Genomic DNA, 19,848 nt, shown 5'->3' with positions numbered 1-19,848 from the left:
CAATAGGGAAAAAAACTCTCAGACGCTCTCTCCCAACACATTCCCTAGCCATGGCACCCTCTGCCCAGAGGCCATCTTCTTCCTTTACGGGGTCATCACTGCCTTCTCCCTCCTCAAGAACTTAGCATAGCTTTTACTTTAACTTTGTCATTATATTCTCAGGAATCATCAAGAGAAAACTGGTGTTCTGTGCTAATTCACCATTTTGTTCTAACAGCAATAATTTATTTTATGTGAACGATATTTACATTAATTACAAGCTTACTATATCATATACTCTTAAGATGCATTCCAGCCCTGGCCAAGTGGCTCAGTTGATTGGAACATTGTCCCATATAGGAGGCAATTGGACAGCAGTGTTTCTCTCTCACATGGATGTCTTTCTCTCTCCCTTTTTCTCTCTCTCTCTCTTTTCCTTTTTCTCTCCCTCTCTCTCCCCTCCCTCCCTTCCTCTCTCTCTAAAATGAATAAAAGCATATCCTCAGATGAGGATTAAAAATATAACAAAATAAAATATGCCTTAGCAGTTGTGGACAGAGCATTGGCCTGCAGACTGAAGGGTCGCTGGTTCGATTCCCATTCAAGAGCACGTACCTTGGTTGAGGCTTGATCCCTGGCCCGGGCTGGTGCAGGAGGCAGATGATTCATGTGTCTCTCTCACATTGAGGTTTCTCTCTCTCTCTCTCTCTATCTCTATCTCTATCTCTATCTCTATCTCTATCTCTCCCCCTCTCTTCCACTCTCTAAAAATCAATAGAAAAATATCCTCAGGTGAGGATTAACAAAAAAAATAAATAAATAAAATATGTTTCCTTCTATAATTCTCACAATATCAAAGCTTTTATAAAGACATTTCTCAAGCACTCACCCAGCCCCTCAACTGAATTACCCATATCACCTAAAGATTTACTCAAAGAGTTACTAGAATTGTAAGAAATAGGCACCATCTACCTACATCCCCTCTGTGCTGCCAATACCACAGATGTCATGGTTTCTTCTTTCTTCTTTGACCAGGGGACAGGTCTTTCTCTCAAATTCCCATTAACATTTTTGTTCCCTTCTGTTTTTTCCTCATCTGTTCACTATTACTCAGAGGTGTAATATGTTATATGGTTATATGCCACATAGCAACATTTTGGTCAATGACAGACTACCTTTATGACAGTGGCATACCATACAGTCTAGATGTGTACTAGGTATACCATCTAGGTTTGCGTAAGTGCACACTATGATGCTTCCAATGACAAAATTGCCTAGTGATGCATTTCTTAGAACAGATCCCCAGCATTAGATGGTGTATGAATGTACTGGAGAAGGAAACTGTATCATGGTCAGTCAGCAAAAATAAAATGTGTAAAGTAAGCACAGTTATAATAAAGCATACCAATCAATGAAGTATCATGAGGGCTAGATAAATAAGAGAAAACTTAGGAGAATTGCACCAGAAAAAGAAGGCGAGCAAAGCTTTTGGTCACTGTTCAACAGAAGCTGAACTGTACATATGAAATAGACCCTCCCTTCCTATTATAATGACATTATTAAATTCTGGTTTCCCCATAGTTTTTATTCTTCTATATGGCCTAACTCCCTACATTACTGTACAAAGAGGTATTTATTTTTCTTTTTAGGTATTTCCTATAACTTTATTCCCAAATCAGAATTTCTAGATCAGAGAATATTACTGATCTTGGTTTTTAATTTTGCTTTGTGGATTCACTTTTATTATAGTATTTTAAGTTTGATTACAGAAGAATGCTGCTATATTCTATTCACAGATCATATTTGGATGCAATTTATCAGAGATGAGATATTGAGTGGTATAGACCATTGGTCTGACCAGTTAAAGTATGTCATGGGTATTTCTTTAATCTACTGCCCAGTCTTATACAGAAGCATGGAAATAAGTATGAGAGTAAGCATTACAGTTGTTTCACATAGTGAGTTTCCTATATACATTAGGTTTCTAGTATGCTTTGGATATAGATTTTTATCCTTTAGACATCTACACACATAAAGAATATTGAGTGTGTTTTTTTTTCTTGTTACTATAAATATTACAGAATAATGGAAGAGTAATCAAAGAGTATTTGTCCTAGAATGTTTGGCTGGCATTCATTGGGATATTAAAATGTTAGGACTAAACTATTTATCCAGTAGATGGCACTCTTAGTCCTTGGACCCCAAAGTTCACAAATGAATGACTGTTCCTTTGCATTGGTTATATAGATCATAACAGAATCCATGCTACTGACGTCTTACATGCTGTTTGGTATCTTACTACGCAACCTATCCCTGGCCTCTCAACTGTGATTAATGATCATGGATCAGCAAGTGATTCAGGTACGTGCTAAGGACAACTGTGCTCCCTTGTGAGCTATGGGAACAATTGAGGAGGTCAAGATAAATGATATCATTTAATTCTTTTTCAAAGTCTCTATAACTTTCATCTTCTCTTTTCAGATTCTGACAGTGGATTTACACATGGACACATGGGATATGTATTCTCAAAAATGTACAATATGCCAGATGATAAATACGGATGTCTGTCTGGAAATATTCCTGCCCTAGAGTTGATGGCACTGTATGTGGCTGCAGCCATGCATGATTATGACCACCCAGGAAGGACTAATGCGTTCCTGGTGGCAACTAGTGCTCCTCAGGTAACTCTTTCTATTTTGAGTAGGAGAAATAATTCAATGGAGAGATTTCTCTGAAAAAAAAATCGATATTTTAAATTTGATTTATAATAGGCACCAAATAAATATGAGCCGAACTATATTCGGTCCTGACATAAAGTTCTTAGAGACCATGCTAACTTTGAAAAGATAACGTGGTTTTTTTCCACGTTATTCGTGGCAGGTATACAACTTGATTACCCATGGAGATCCCGTCTCAATTTTTTTCCTAAGGAAGAAAAACTACTTGAATTCATGTTTATGAACTTCCTCAACAACAAAAATCCAACTTGTACAGAAGTCCCTTTCTGAAAAGATTAGAGAACCAAATCTTTTTGGACTTTTAAGAATGCAAGGCTTCTTTGTATATAAATCCCATTCCTTTGAAATATATTTTTATTATAACAATTATGATTCTTAAGGTATTTTATTGGTTAGTCGGAATTAAAAATCAATTTATTTCATTTGAGGGAAATTTTTTCCTGAACCTAGCATTCCAAACGGTAACTTTAAAGAAGCACATCTTAGCATATATTTACATGTAAGTCAAAATTAATCACTAGTTATCTAATTATCATTAGCTATTCAATTAAACTCAGTAAGCTTCTTCCTGTTTTATAGTCTAGAATTTTCTTTTACTCTATGTGCAATGAAAATATCCTGTTTTTTTCTCTGACTACCTACTTTAACTTATTTCAATGTGTCCTTTAAACAGAAGCATTATTTTTTGTATAGTCATGCAAATCCTCTTGCTTCTTACTATTCAAATTGTCCTATTTTTATACCTCAGAAATAATGTCCTTCTGTCCTAATGCCTTTTGTTTTCTGTCCTCTATCACACAGTCTTCAAGCATTTTTTTAGGCAACTTCTTCTTCTTCTGGGCTTTTTCTGAGCATTATTAGAGAATTGCAAACAAGTAGATACTGTTACCTTCAATTACTAGATAAAGGGTGATATTTCCTATGGTTGACCATGGTGTGAGAATGTTTTAAATCATGGGCTTGTTAGAGATTTCATTTCTCTTTATTAGTTATATGTTTAAGAGGAGGCCATTCTGATTCTAGATGCAAAAATAGCTGAGTTACCTCTCAGGTATATTAATATATTTGCATATTTCTATGGTTAAATTCCTGTGTCCTGCAAAGAAATCTAATAAAATCTAGCACTAAACCCCTCACTTGGAAGTGTTTGGAATAAAGTTTCAAGTACATTACCTTTATTTTACAAAAAAAAAAAAAGAAGAAGAAGAAAGAAAGAAAGAGAAATTTAACCAAGAAGGGTAATAAACAGCCAATGTGCAGCAATAAATGATTCTTAATAACCAGCAGTCACAAGACTACATTTTTGTGTTCCATGAAAAAAAAAATTCCAAAAGCATTGCATATTCTCATCTGTTTTTGTAATTTTTTTAACTTAAAAAATTGAACTCTTCCCTCTCTTACTTGTTTGCCTAGGCGGTGCTCTACAATGATCGCTCAGTTCTGGAGAATCATCACGCAGCTGCTGCATGGAACCTTTTCATGTCCCGGCCAGAGTACAACTTCTTAGTTAACCTTGACCATGTGGAATTTAAGCATTTCCGTTTCCTTGTCATTGAAGCAATTTTGGCCACTGACTTGAAGAAACACTTTGACTTCGTAGCCAAATTTAATGCCAAGGTAACTAGATTTGTACCAGTCTTCATTTCATGGCCACACTGAAAGATGTCATGGAACTGAAGTATTGAACAAGAGTCATTGCTATCACTTCTTATATGTCCAGTGTAAAATGAAATTCAATAAAATGTTTAACTAGAAGCAGATAGTCATTGGTCCCAATCTAGGAACTTGAGACATTGAGGTGCTGTCTATATTATATTTTGCGATATAGGAAAATAATGAAATTCTGTCATTGTGTTTTTGTTTGACTTAATTTGCTCCCATGTCTGTGATATACGGACATAAGTAATCTGGCAGTAGAAAAGTCAAAATCCTGAAGCAAAATTTCATATGTCAAACATAAATGCTCAAATATTAATTCAAGAAAATTTCTTATTTGTAGTTACATTATTTTAATAGTAATAGATAACATGCTAATTTTAAATAGCATTTATTTTCAACTGCATAATTAATAATTATTCATCATTTGTTAATTCATTTTTATAAACTATTTTAATATTAATTTATGCAAGGCAGTAACATTATTTTAAAAAGCTGAAAAAAATTCTCACCACTTGGCATTCTGATCTCCACATGGTAAAAAAAAAAAAAAACAACACAATAAATATTGTATTGTTTATTCTCCTAGTCAACTTTTGCTTTCCTTGAGGTAAAACACATTCATCTTTGCTTCTCAAACAGGTAAATGATGATGTTGGAATAGATTGGACCAATGAAAACGATCGTCTACTAGTTTGTCAAATGTGTATAAAGTTGGCTGATATCAATGGGCCAGCTAAATGTAAAGAGCTCCATCTTCAGTGGACAGAGGGTATTGTCAGTGAATTTTATGAACAGGTAACTGATTTCATCCATGCTTAGGCTGTTCATAAATTCTGCAAAGTTTCTAAAAGCTTTGAGTGTAATAAATCTATTTCATATTTACCCTAACATTAGAAAATGCACTGGCCAATTTTAATCACAGGATTAAAAAGGTGACCAAAAATGGACTAAATTATAACCATAAAAACTCTAAGATAAAGTTATTTGCAAGTATTTTGAGAGATGTTGAAGTAATAGAGAGATGGGAAAGACCACTGAAATGTTGTCCTTTTACAAATTCATTATAATAGAAGCCAACTTAAGTTTAAATATATGAATATATACCAGATTCAGTTAATTTTCTAATAGAGTTAAGAACCACAGTGCATGAAAAGGCTTAAAAAACAGGCATTTTATTTGACATGTTAATGTGAGGTTTAGCAAACTACCAAAAAACTACCACCAAAATGTAAACATAAGTGGTCTTCCCCATGTTACCCTCCACATTTCCAGATTATATTGGAAATATTGTGTTCAGTGTTATGAACCAGTCTCTTAAGATGAATCTGGAGGTAGTGGAGTATGGGTAAAGTACAAGGGTCAGTGACATAAAAGCACATGAAGACATTAAAGGAAGTGAATATATTAATCCTGGGGGAAAATAGAGGTGATAAAATAACTATCTTCAGATACTTAAAAGACTGACATACAAATTTAGGATTAGGTTTACCATGAAATAGTTGTGGAGATTAAAGAAGATATATTATATGAAGTACTTGACACAGAATCTGATTTATAAGAAACATTAGATTCCTCTCTACTTCCCTAAAACGGGTATGAATATAACCAGTTTATAGAAGTTATGAGGAGATAGATTTCAGATCAATGCCAGAAATAAATTCACCTTACTAAAGGCATCCCAAAATAGGATGAGATACCTTAACAAGTAATAAATTGTCTGGACATATTTAGAGAGATTAGAAAGAACTTTTACAGGTATTATTCACAAGATTCATATATACAATAAAAGGTTTGGGCTTCTAGAAAATAATGTAATACCTTTGCTAGGAATGAAGTTAATTCATAATCAATCCTGAAATATTGAAATACAGGAAAACTATAAAGAAAAAGGAAAAGTCACTTATAGTAATTCCCACTACATAGGCATAAACATTGTTAATATACTAGTATATTTCTTTATGGTTGACAATCTCATTTTTTTCCAGAATGATTTGAAACTGTTCAAAAGACAAACATGTATAGAATGGTCCTATTATATAAATAGGTAAATAAGAATCTAGAAATTATAACAATCACAGAAGATATAATTCAATCAAAAGCTAGGATAAGATAGCAACTTTAATTGAACACTATCATATTTTAAGATTTCTGGTAGCCAAGGCAAAAAAGGAAAACATGATAGATTATGTATTTGCTTGATAATTATTTCCAGCATTGGTTTTTATGATATACTAGAGGCCCGGTGCACAAAATTCATTCATGGCGGGGGAGGGGTGTCTCTCAGCCCAGCCTGCATCCTCTCCAATCTGGGATCCCTCTCACAATCCAGGACTGCTGGCTCCCAACCACTCGCCTGCCTGCCTGCCTGCCTGCCTGCCTGCCTGATTGCCCCTAACCACTCCCCTGCCAGCCTAATCAACACTTAACTGCTCCCCTGCTGGCCTGATCACCTCCAACTACCCTCCCCTGCTGGCCTGATTGCCCACACCTACCCTCTCCAGCCAGCCATGTTGTGGCAGTCATCTTTGACCACAAGGGGGCAGCCATCTTGTGTGAGGGTGTGAAGGTCAATTTGCATATTACTTCTTTATTATATAGGGTTTATAATGTGATAACAAATATTATCTGCTGAGACATTAAACCATTTCTTATATAGTTCCCCTTGATCAAAAGCCAAAGCCTCAAGATCAAAAGAGTGGTATCTTTGGGGGTGGAATCTCTTAGCAATAAAGAGGTAATTCACCCATGAATATCTGGGTTCTTGTATATTTGCAAATTTTAGATGCTAAGCAAGTGTTGACTTTACTTGTATTTTAAACTTTCTTTTCCTGATAACTTCCTGTTTTTAGGGTGACGAAGAGGCCAGCCTTGGGTTACCAATAAGCCCCTTCATGGACCGTTCTGCTCCCCAGCTGGCCAACCTTCAGGAATCCTTTATCTCTCACATTGTGGGTCCTCTGTGCAACTCCTACGATTCAGCAGGACTGATGCCAGGGAAATGGGTGGAAGGCAGTGATGAGTCAGGAGATACCGATGACCCAGAAGAAGAGGAGGAGGAAGAAGAAGCACCAAATGAAGAGGAAACCTATGAAAATAATGAATCTCCAAGTAAGTTATAAAATCTTTTTCTAGGTTCAGATGAATCATCTGCTTTTTATGAATTATATACTTTTGAGTCCAAATATCATCTGCTGCATTTGATTATGGATAACCCCCTTCAATCTCATAAAAAGAGAAATTAGAGATTATGGGATCTATAATAATACCACATTTATACAAAGACATGTTCTCTGTCATGAAGTAAAAAAAAAAATTAAAAATTAAATAGTGGAAGCCTATTCTTCAGAGTGTCTTAACGATTTCAGGATAAAAGGAATATCAGGTGCCATATACAGAAACTATAGGCTATTATTGGCTTGGTACGGGGGAGACTATGTAAAGCAGTGAGAGATGGTAATCACTCATTCATTCAGCAGATATTTACTGAGTACCTACTCTATGGCAGCCATTCTTCCAGGTACTAAAGACAGAGCTGTGAACAAATCAGACAAAAGAATAAATAAATCCTTGCCCTTTTAGACCTACATTCCAGTGGAGTCAGCAGACATTAAGCAAGATAAATCAGTAGATCAAAGTATGTTAGGTACTAATAAATGTTAAAACTTTTTAAAAGGTAAGGGGATATGAAATTAAAATTAAAAGGTTAAAATTTTAGATAAGGTGGCCATGGAAGGTCTAAATAAAAAAGACAGATGTTTAAAAAAAAATTTACAGACCTGAAAAAAGGGCAGGAGTAACTCATAAAGATAGAAATAAAAAGAACATTCCAAGGGGAGGGGAAAGCAGCCGTGTAAAGGTCTGGAGGTGGGCCGGCTGGGTTTCCCAGGAGCATCAGGAGCGCTGGGTGGCTGAAGAAGAGGAGAAGGGGTGGGAGAGCAGCAGGAGAGTGGGGGCTGTATGATGTGAGGTTTGAAGGTAGGGCTCTTAGATCACAGTATGGAGTTTGGCCTTTACTCTGACTGGGTTGGGAAGCCATCAGAGGTTTTGAGCAGAAGTGTTTGTTGATTCAACTCACATTTCAACTGCATTGTTTCAGCTGCTGTATTGAGTAAATTATTGAGTTAGGGGGTAGGAAAAGTGGTCTGAGCAATGGGATGAGTTAAGAGGCTGTTAAAATTGCCCAAATGAGAGATATCTGTGGCTTTGGAGTGAGTTAGTGGCAAGAGGGACAAGGAGAAGTGCTCACATCTGGTCATTGATTTGAACTGCACAGTGTACCCAACCTAATCCATTTAATTAACTATAAAAACAGATTATTTTTCTTCATGTTGTGAAGTATTCTCAACAAAGGCTCTTTGCTATTTCTCCTGCCCTCCTCCACCTGAATCCCACCCTGCCCCAGGCCTTCATCACACTGTTGTCTGTGTCCATGGGTTATGCATATATGCATACAAGTTCTTTGGTTGATCTCTTCCCACCCACCCACCTATTTACCCCCCCTTCCCTCTGAGTTTCGACTGTCTGTTCCATGCTTCTGTGTCTCTGGATCTATTTTGTTCATCAGTTTATTTTGTTCATTAGATTCCACATTTAATAAGCCAGTCAGAGAAAGACAAGACATAATGGAATTTTAGAAATGGGAGGGGAACTGGTGATCATCTAGTTTAGCTGCCTCCTTTTACAAGACTAAACTGAGGCTCAAAAATTTAGGTAGCATTCCAAGTGTAGATGTTTTCTGCAGAATCAGAAAGGAATCCCAAATCTCCTCATTTTTTAACTCCATGGCTATTTCCTCTTGTCATTTTAATTTCAGAATTCATATTGACTATGATGGGTAGCTGGATTTAGCCTGAAACTTAGACTTAAATTAAATATGCACTGATAACTTCAGCAATTTGTAAAACTTGGAGACCTCCCAGGAAACATAGAATAAAATGTTTCAATATGGTATCCTAGGGAAAGAAGGCTTTTTCCTACCTCATAATTAAATCTGAAAGATTCCTACAGCGAACTAAGAGGTTTCTAATGAAGTACTAAGCTGCATTTAGAATTTGAGCAATGAAAGGCTCTTTGTTCTCCTTTCAAGAGGTTCTAGTGCCGAACAATTTGGCTCCCAATACAAGCATGTTTTAGACCACCTGCAGACTCTAATCTACGCAAATTTATTTGGTACAAACTTTCTTCTACGTCACCTCATTCAGTTTAATTCCAGAGAGGTTTACTGCTAATGTTCAACAGCATTAATAAGAGAACAGCTGCTCTCATGGGGGCTGACCTGAAAGGAAAGGAAAAAAGTTGAGCTTTGTGTTAGCTCCTTCCCTGCGAATGCCCTGCCATGAATGTGTATAAATCTCGGATGGAATAATCACCCTGCATGGTAGAGTGTTTCCTATGACCGTGATGCAAGTCTGTGCTGCAGCCAGTGGCCATCTGTAGCTCTCTTGATTCGAAAGGTTAGCATAGAAAGTATGTTAACCTTTTAAAATTTCTCAGCAGGAACTGATTTGTATTTAACTACAACATAAACAAAGTAGAAATAGACAAGTAAATGGCTTTGGTAGGAGAGTATTTTAGAGACTTGCTTTTTAAAATCTAATGTATTAATCTATTTTATTATTAATAAATCTCCCTTGTTGAGAAGCTTTCAAATGAAGAAATCTATGTCATGCTTCAGGCCCCTAGACATGCCCCTCCTTCTTCCCAGAATGCTACCAGCCCCTTCTTCACCCAGTGTAGTAAGTCTCATCATTTACATCTCATTCAAAGGTGTCATTTCCTTTGAAAAAATTTTACCTGTTTCCCCACAAGTTGAGTCTTTCATTCACTATGGTTTGACAATGTCAGAAATAAACTGTACTACACACTTGTCAAAAATGGCAAGGAAGACATTATTCAAAACCATTGCAATAAGGAAGAAAAATTGAACTCACCTCCCTTGAAACAAAGGCAGGAGAGTTTTTAAGGGCTGGGATGAACGAGTGACAGAGAATGGAGGAACTTAGAGGGAGCTGGTCACTTAGGCCATGTGTGTTTGCTAACTGGGGCTTATGGAAGTTAGGCTCCCAGATCCTTAAGATGATGTTCTAAAACTGGCTAGAGGCTGGGAAATATACATATACATACACACACACACACACACACACACACACACACACACACACTCTAGGGGCCCAGTGCATGAATTCATGCACCTCGAAAGGAACTATGGGCCGTGAGGCTGAGGTAGGCACAGGGGTGGGTCTTGGCCCATCCTCTGTACCCTGCCCGGCCCCTCCTGCCACAACCCTCCCCCTCCCTTCCCCGGTCTCCTGTCTGCCAGCAGCCCCGCTCCTGCCACTGCCCCTCCCACACACTGACAGTGCCAGCCCCGCTTGCATCCGCTGAAGGCACGGAGCAATTGGGGCCAGTGCCAGCAGTGGGTGCAAGCGGGGCCAGTGCAGTCAGCAGGTGCAAGCAGAGGCTGCCGACCCCAATAGCCCCTCAGGAGCAGGGGGAGGTGGAGAAGCCCTGGGGGGCAATCTGGGCCAGCAGCCGCCACTCACACCCACTGATGGCACTGAGTGATTGGGGGCAGTGCCGGCAGTGGGTGTGAGCAGCGGCTCCAGTGCCGGCAGTGGGTGCGAGCAGGGCTGGTGCTGGCAGCAGGTGCGAGCACCAGGTGGGACCGTAGCACGCGGGAGCAAAGAATTTTCAGTAACCACCAGAGGCTTGCCCCGATGACAGCAACTGGTGCCCCACCTTGGCCTGGTGCTCCTGCTCACCTGCTCCACGATCCCACCGTGGCCTACGCCCACCATGTTCCACGCATGTCCCCTGGTGGTCAGCACACATCATAGCGACCAGTCGTTTGGTTGTTCTGGTTGTTCCACCGTTCGGTCTATTTGCATATTAGCCTTTTATTATATAGGATTACAAGGGGGCAGATAAAGAATTAGCAGTTTGAAGCTCACCTCCCTTTTCTTAGAGCATTTACTTTATAAAACTTGAAAAAAAACCTGTCTAAAGTTTATTCAAGCTGAGGGGAACGTTAAGGCCATCTTGGTCACATGAGTATGTCTGTTATAAAATATAGCATGTGTATTTCATTTTTGTCTTCTTGGCTTTCTGGCCTATAGATTGTACAAGCTTTGAGGCAAATTGGTCATTGTTTCCATAGCATCCAGAAAACTGTCTGTCAGTAAGTAGGTGTCAATATAGGTTTGATTGATGGGTCCATTTCATAAATAAAATGAGTAAAATAAATATATATATTTTTAAATTCTTGCTTAAGACTGTTTGTATCCATTCTCCCTGGTATTTAAGCATTTAACCAGTTTTTTTTATGTGTCTATATGGTTCAAAAGTAATTCAAGATTATTTTATTTCATGTCCTTTTTCTGAATTGTGTTTTAAAATTGATCTTGTCCTATAAAGTAGAAGAAATTCCAGTGGTATATTAAAATAAAACCATTGTAGCAATCATTAGCACTTCCACAAAAATTCTGGTGTATGGCCTCCAAGACAGCTAGTTCCTTTGGCACATCTCATAGCAATTGACTTTTTCATTTTTTCTATTTTACTATTGTTACTATTTTCTCCTCCTCTCTTCCTCTCCCTCCTCCTCCTTTTCTTCCTCTTCCTTCTTTTCTTCTTCCTACTATTTTCTTCTTCTTTCTTCCAGATTATACATTGTAAATCATTACTACTTCATTAAGGAAACCCAAATATCTGAACATGTGATAACTTGTACTGTTAACCCTTTGATATAGTCTCAAGAAGATCAGAATTTCCTGTGGACCACTTTTTCATATCATTATACTATTTTTATCACTTATCAATACTTCATCATTTACTTGCAACTTTGGAACAGAAACTAGAGGGAACATGATTCATTTGCTGAACTTCTACTGAATACTTACAAAAGGCTGGAGCTTTGTGGATATACACACAAAAGGGGGGAATTGCTTCTTTCCATAGGGAAGCTTACAGTCTAATGGTAGGATTTAGCCTAATTTATAATTTCTTCACCTGAGTCTAAAATGGCCACCCAGATGAAAATACTGAGCGTTACATTATATTCTGGAAGCTTAGAAGAGAACGCCCTCTCTTCTCAGCTCAAGGTCAACTGCCTACTTTACCTGTCCTCTTGTAGGTCTCTCCGACACTTTATGTTCAATATACCCCTCTAATCTGCTCCTCCTCTGACGCTTCCTTTCCCAGGACATCATACCACCATCTACTCAGCTGCTCTGGCCAGACAGTTCAGGGTTGTCTTTGATTCCTCCCTCTTATTTCCTTCATCTAATCAGTTGCCAAATCATATTGATTGAGCTTCACAAATATGTCTCACATTTATCTATTTTCATTTTCATTACCCCCATCTTAGTCCAAGCCACCGTCATCATGCAGAATCCTCCCAGGTGGGACATTTCCCTCTCAGTCTGCTACCTTTCAAACACTTTATAAAACTCAATATAATTGTAGATACTTGTTCACTCTATAGATCCCCGCTAGAGTAAAAGCTCCATGCTGGCATGTATCATATCTATCTTGCCTATCAGTGAATCACCAGACGGTGGCACACGTAGTACAGATTAGGTGCTGAACAAATACATGAGGAATTGGAAGCTTCAATATAAATTATGGCATCAATGCAAAGTATTTAAAACAGCTTATGGTTCTTCCCTTGAAACTAATTTTATTACATTTCTTCAATCAAGACATGCAATTCTGTGAAAATTGTCTTCAGTACTTCCATATTGAAAACATTAAATTGTTTGGACACACATAAATGTAATCTATTTATGAAATGCATATTTGCTGAGCCTTGCCATGTATACGATCTGTGCAGTTCTTCACAAGGCTGCCTCAGAGAGGCTGTAGTCTAATAAAGGAGCTGGAATCTATGAGAATAAGATAAGTGCCTTTGAGGATTTAGGACGTTGTTTTTGATACAAGTGACAAAACTTCAATCAAATGAATATATATACAAAAGGGAAATTATTGGCTCATGTAAACACAATGGTGGCTGGTATTAGAGCTTACTTGCTCCCGTTCTTATCTCTGACTCATCTGCCTAACAGCTTGTTCTTTCAATCTTGCTCTATGTTAACTTTATTCCAAATACATTAGCAGAGAAAAAAAGATCTCCAATCCTGACTCCCAGACCTCATGCTCATGCTGCACCAATAGTAAAAGTCCCAGGGAAGGACTCTGATAGGCCTGAATTGGGTTCCATACCTGTGCACTGGCCAATCACTAGGACACAGCTGTGTTATCGGAAGCGGGTGGGGAAGTTGAATTTGATCGCCTTTTCCAGAACTACGTAACTGAAAGAAAGGGTCACTCTCCCTAAATGATTTTGAATGCGTAGTTTCCAGAAAAAGAGATAATGATCATGAGAAATTAAAAACAAAAAGTAAAAAAAAAAAGGAAATGCTATCTGCTATGAGAAGCATATATAGAGTGACAAGAGAGTTAGAGAGGTTGAAAGATTTTACTTAGAAGAGGAATTCAATGAAATGTGACTGGATTTCAAAATAAGAAATGGACATGAACTTTCAGTGACTGAGAAGAGCATTTCAGAAGGAGGGGCTGTACCAGCTAGGAAGTAGAAGAGTTCAGTGTATGTACAGAAAATAAGGCAGGTAAGTGCAGATAGAAAGCAGCCTGCAGATGGAGGAAGACTGCAAAAGTGGGTTTGTGCCAGCTTGTGGGAAAACTTGGAGAGGAGTTTGAAATTAATTTATTAGTGCACATGCAGCAGAGCAGTAACATCAAAACCATCTTTAAAGACATCAGTTGTGTGGACTCTTGTGAGTTGAACTGGTTAACAAAGTAAAGGAAGGCATAGCAAGAAGTTATGTGAGTCATCTTTTGGTGAAAAGTCTTGAGAGTCTGAAGGAGTGGGAGTAATACCAAGATACCAACAGAACCTTGTATTGACATTACCAAATATCACCTGCCATTCAGAGACCTGCCTCGATGCTATACTAATGGTGATCACCATCTCCCTCTTCTCTCCCCATTCTGGAAATGACATTATTGCCATACACAAGTCCAGTGATAGATATCTGTATCCGTTTGCTACTTAATTCCCATTAATAATGTGAAAAGAAATAACTGTTGTATTCAGCACACAAATAAGTAGTCTAATTTGGTGTTTTCTCAGGAAAGAAAACTTTCAAAAGGAGGAAAATCTGCTGCCAAATAACTCAGCACCTCGTGCAGAACCACACGATGTGGAAGAAAGTCATTGAAGAGGAGCAGCGGTTGGCGGGAATCGAAAGCCAGTCCCCGGACCAGTCTCCCCAACAGCATTCCTCAGAACACATCCAGGCCATCAGGGAAGAAGAAGAAGAAAAGGGGAAGCTGAGAGAAGAGGAGACCCTAACCCCACAGCCAAACCAGTGACAGTGGATAGAATGAGCTCTGCCTCGAAACCCAGTGACTTGTCACAGACTCTTTCCAAGCCAGCACAACACTTAGACACAACACTGTAGAAATATGAGAAGATGGGCAAATGGCCATTGCATTTGGGGAGTCTTCGCATTTTGTGTGTTTATTTTTACAGTGAGGTACATGGTTAAAAACTCTTGCTCAGAGAAGCTTTCACCTTGCAACACCAGCTTCTAAGGATTTTTTCTTTTAAGGAAGAAATATATATGTGTGTGTGTATATAAGCTCTCACGTAGATACAAGTAAAACATATTCACATACACACACACACACACACACATACACACTGAAAGCCAGAAGTACTGGCTCCACATTTTAGTAACATTCATATTAAGATATATAATGGTCACTGTGATATAATAAATTGTAAAAGAAAAAATAAAGGAAAATGAAGGAAATGGTGAGGCTTAGCAGGGAACAGGGCAGCAAATGTAGGTTACAACTAAGAAGCTTTTGCTCTTAGGACTGAGGGATGAATGTTCCAGAGAATTATTTGAATTCTTATACACCCTACCAACATCGTGTGTGTGTGTGTGTGTGTGTGTGTGTGTGTGTGTGTGTGTGTACGTTTGAGAGAGAGACAGGATTGATGGGGTGTTTGTGGGTATGGATGTTACTGTGCATGTAAAGAGAGATTTTTGTGGTTAGTAATTTATAGAATTCCACCAGCAGATGACTCAACACACGTGAACAAACGGAGGGAAGTTCGCTCTGGAGTGTCTTTGAGAGGCAGCCATTCCCAATGCCTTCCTCCATTTAGCTTCAATAAAGGTCCCTCTGCAGAGGGAGGGGTGTTCACGGGCTGGGTGAGAGGGCCATGAGATGCTAAACAACACTTGGAGGCTCCCCATCACCAGCCTTAAATGTGGAAGCCTGAGGCATTTTCCAATCTACGGCCTAATGAATGTGGAGGGGATGTTTATGAGTATGCCTGTCACTCACCTAAGATCAAATCACCATTAAGGGGATGGCATTCTTTATGCATAAACACCTAGGAACAAGCTGGAGTCCAGTCTTTTCATCAGGTGAGAATTCTCAAAGGTTTTCCAGAGAAGACCTGGGAATTGCTCTTCACAGTGATCCCCATGTCTTAGTCTGCTACAAACTGTGCATGGTAGGAAACAGGAAAAGAAAGGAAGGCAAACAGAAACCGAGAGAGAGGGGAATGGGGAAACTTTCAAACTAGGGTTTGGTGTTGGTTGACACAGGGAAAGCCCGATTCTTGGCAGCTGTTGAAGACTGGCTTTTGGGTGGCAAAGGGCCCACTGACCAACCCTGTGGTGGTATTCCACACGCTGTGTGATGGGGTAGCTTCTATCTGCAATCTGGCCCATTGTCATGCTTTTGGCAGGGAAGAATATGGAAGGGTTTGGGGGGACTGGGCCTGTAATTGAAAGTCTTTTTATTTTCGGTTTGTTTGTTTATCTACACTTGTTTATGCTGTGAGCCAAACCTCTATTTAAAAAGTTGATACTCACTTTCAATATTTTATTTCATATTATTATATTTGTCATGAATAGTTATCTTGATGTAAATATAAAGATTTTTTTTGTTTCTGTAGATAGTAAACTTTTTTTTAAAAAAAAAAAGGGAAAATGAAACATTTTTATAAAGTTACATTTTAATCACCATTTTTATACATTGAGGCTATCTCCAAGCCCAGTAAGAGAGTGATGATTCATTTGCATGGAGGTCTTCGGACAGCCGCTCTTCTACCTACTCTAATATAAATGATAATCTGATACAGTTATTTTGTGCCAATTAAATGAGGATGCTGCAAGAATGTTTTTTCACTCGTAACTTTTGCTAACCTTTAGGTAGCTTTTGGGTCCATGACTCCCAAGTGAAAGGCTTTTTAAACAACACCGAATGCTTATCATTGGTGTCCATTTCTTCCCAACACTTTTTGGGTGTAACTCTTCCCTCAGTACTATAGACAGACCTGCTCATCATCTAAACAAGCTCCTAAGTAAGTCTTGATTGTGATTTTTACTTTTTATTTCCTCTGACATCATAGAAAAAGAGTGTTTACATTAAAAATGCCTTTGTTTTTCATAAATGATTATTTTTCCCTTCCAAAGTAATGATTTTACAGTAATTCATGACATTTGTCAAACAAGGCAAAGATAATACAATAAAAAATAACATGGTTTCAAGGCAGATTTCCCAATAAGTATGAAAATATTGAAAGGATGAAATTGTTGCAGACTCTAAATAATGACGATATTTGCTGGGGCTTTTTTGTTGTTGTTTTTGTTTGTTTGTTTGTCTTCATTGTTTAGGACTTACTGGGTTTTCTATTTTCTTAGTATTGCCTACGTGCCTTTATGTTTGCAAAAGTTATTTTGAGTCAGTACATTTCCCCAATAAACTTAACTATTCTCCTTCCCCTGCAAATAAGAGAAAGGAAAAAAAGGATTTATACTCACATACCGCTTAAATCTAATTCCTTAACCAAACTAATCTCCCCCCCTTCTCCAAATGCCATACTTTCCTAAAATAAATATAAGTGCAGGAAAAATCTAGGTGTGGAGCCAGTAGAATGGCAGGAGAACAGATGTGAGTCTGTAACTTTATAAGAGCAGCTTCGTCCAAGCTGCTTGACCCCAAGCAAAGGCCAGAGCACAGGTCTTAGTGAACTGCCTGTTTTGTTTGTTTTGTTTTAAAGTACATGAAGTAATGATGGCCAAGGCAGTTGGAACCTCTTCATTCCAGAGTTGTGTTTATCAGTCTAGGCAGACTGGTCATTTTTCTTCAAAAATAAATTATCAGTATGTTAAAGCAAGAAGTCAACTGAAATACAGGAACAGAGATTCATCAAGTACGTGGCTTTCCTACACACCCAGTACATCCCGCAGGATGCATAGGGACACAGAAAGTAATCTCTGCTGGTGAGGTTCTCCCGCTCCTTGATGACAGCAATATTATTGTGTTCATTTCCAACTCCAGATCCTTGAAGTGTATTTGTTGTAATTTGTTACATTTTTATATGAGTCTATTTCTAGGTGCCATTAGATAAACTCAGGTCTTTCAAATGAAGGAATTTCTGGCCCATTTAGGGGGAAAGAGAATGGTATAGACAGCCATGAAACCAGTGGTAGGAAAGGTTGGAACTAACGACCTTGATGCTAGTGGTGGTTCTCCATGGAGGAGAAGACCAGGTGTGATAGGAGTGTTATCGATGTTATTTCCACCATGCTGATAGACTGTCTTTCCAGTCATCTAAGCCAACTTTTAAAATATTGTTTCTTTGGTGAAAACACCACCCTAGGGTGTTTTTTTCAAGTGTAATTTTTTTCTCATTTATATCACACCTGGTTTTGTTCTCAGCAGAAGATGAAGACAGTAGCTCTGTACAGGGATATATCTGTTGGTCTTCATCTGACAAAGAATTTCTTCATATTATGTTTAAGAAAATATCCACTTTCTAAAAACAGAATATCCAATTATGTCCAGTCCATTTTGATGGAATTTCAGAACAAGTTCCAATCATTGCAATCCCAGTAAAACTGAAGAAAAGGGGTTGCATGTCATGTAGACTGTTCATATTACATGTATGTATTGCGATTTCCTCATGTCCCCTGCCTCTCTTGGTTCGCGATTTCCTGATGTCCCTGTCAGTTTCCCAGAAAACTTTCCTTGAAGGTAAAAAGCTGTGCAAAAGGCATGAGTCTCAGGCCTATACTTTGTTTAAATGATGGAAAAACATAAATTATTTTCTAAGTAATAAAGATATGAAAATTATCATTGTAAATAAAGTTTAAAGTTTGAAATAACTGCTTTACAAATGTGAACTATTTGTGTGATGAACAATTTTTGATTAATGAGAAGCGAATAATCAAAAAATTATTATCTATTCTATTTTGGAAGGTCTTTTTGGTGCTTCTGTGTCAGTATGGGGATCTCCACTGTCCTCATTTTCAATATTTCTAAAATAATAATGAAAACCACAATAAGGGTCTTATCATCCTTTTCTTACAACCAAACCCTGATTTCTACTTAATGCATTTTCTAGTCTATATGCCATTTTAGAAATAAACTGCCTTTTAAACTGTCAGAAGACTCCAGTAAAACAGAGTTCTACAAACTTTATAGTCTAGAGTAAATAAAGTATTCCTTATTCTAGAGATTATTAGTAATGCTTGCAGGGGAAATCAATCAAATTTTAAGTGCTAATAGCTGAACTCTATACAATTGATAGCTAAAGTAGCCACATACTTTGAAACAAATTGGGTTTCTTTCATTCACCTTCTCTCCTAACAAGCAGCAAAATACTTTATGCCCATTGTTCTAGTTCAGTGGTCGACAAACTCATTAGTCAACAGAGCCAAATATCAACAGTACAACAATTGAAATTTCTTTTGAGAGCCAAATTTTTTAAACTTAAACTTCTTCTAACGCCGCTTCTTCAAAATAGACTTGCCCAGGCCGTGGTATTTTGTGGAAGAGCCACACTCAAGGGGCCAAAGAGCCGCATGTGGCTCGCGAGCCGCAGTTTGCCGACCACTGTTCTAGTTCGTTCATTTCTCTCATGACTTTTTTCATGAGGTAAAACTGTGAACTTGCTGATATTGTCCATTCATTTTTCTTATTTGTTCAACAAAATGAAAGCTTTAAAGTAGGAGACAGATTAGCCATTTTAGGTAAAAGGCATTCCAAAACTTAATTATTCTTAGAATTTCTAATCAGAGGAAAATAATACCAGTGCTCAGTCCTATATTCATATCAGTTTGTTCCTCTAGAAAACATTCAAATTCCTATTGAAAATTTGAGGGCGAATTACTTAAATTATAAGCACTGAGTAAATTAAGCTATTAACCATGCATTAGATAAAGAACTTAAGTTGAGTTTCCATAAGCGTTTGTATGTTTCACTCTAAAGAACCACAGTCGGAGAAGAACACATGTTTTTCATCTGTGTTACACACCATGGATTTTAGACAATTTCATTTGCTAAAATGATGCTGCTTTTTTCTTACTTAAGGGTTCTTTCACCTTACCTAAATTTATCTTTATGTTCAGACTATTAAGTCATT

General features: G+C 37.9%; 1 protein-coding gene across 1 annotated transcript in view; it reads left to right on the top strand.

Annotated features, from left to right (window-relative positions):
• PDE3A (phosphodiesterase 3A) overlaps positions 1 to 18,599 on the top strand; it is a gene marked incomplete at its 5' end in the record, with an annotated part of 271,313 nt that extends 252,714 nt beyond the window's left edge. Inside the window, 6 exons of the mRNA XM_080661415.1 lie at positions 2,227 to 2,340; positions 2,461 to 2,660; positions 4,131 to 4,334; positions 5,016 to 5,171; positions 7,226 to 7,484; positions 14,527 to 18,599. Of these exons, the coding sequence (XP_080517541.1) occupies positions 2,227 to 2,340; positions 2,461 to 2,660; positions 4,131 to 4,334; positions 5,016 to 5,171; positions 7,226 to 7,484; positions 14,527 to 14,768 (1,175 nt within the window). The 3' untranslated portion in view covers positions 14,769 to 18,599. The remainder of the gene's footprint in view (positions 1 to 2,226; positions 2,341 to 2,460; positions 2,661 to 4,130; positions 4,335 to 5,015; positions 5,172 to 7,225; positions 7,485 to 14,526) is intronic.
• Between the last annotated feature and the right edge of the window lie 1,249 nt (positions 18,600 to 19,848).

Source organism: Plecotus auritus (genome assembly GCF_963455305.1).
Source record: "Plecotus auritus genome assembly, chromosome: 3".
Lineage (NCBI taxonomy): Eukaryota > Metazoa > Chordata > Mammalia > Chiroptera > Vespertilionidae > Plecotus > Plecotus auritus.
Note: the sequence above shows the minus strand (reverse complement) of the source record. Positions and strands in the feature narration are given on the sequence as shown.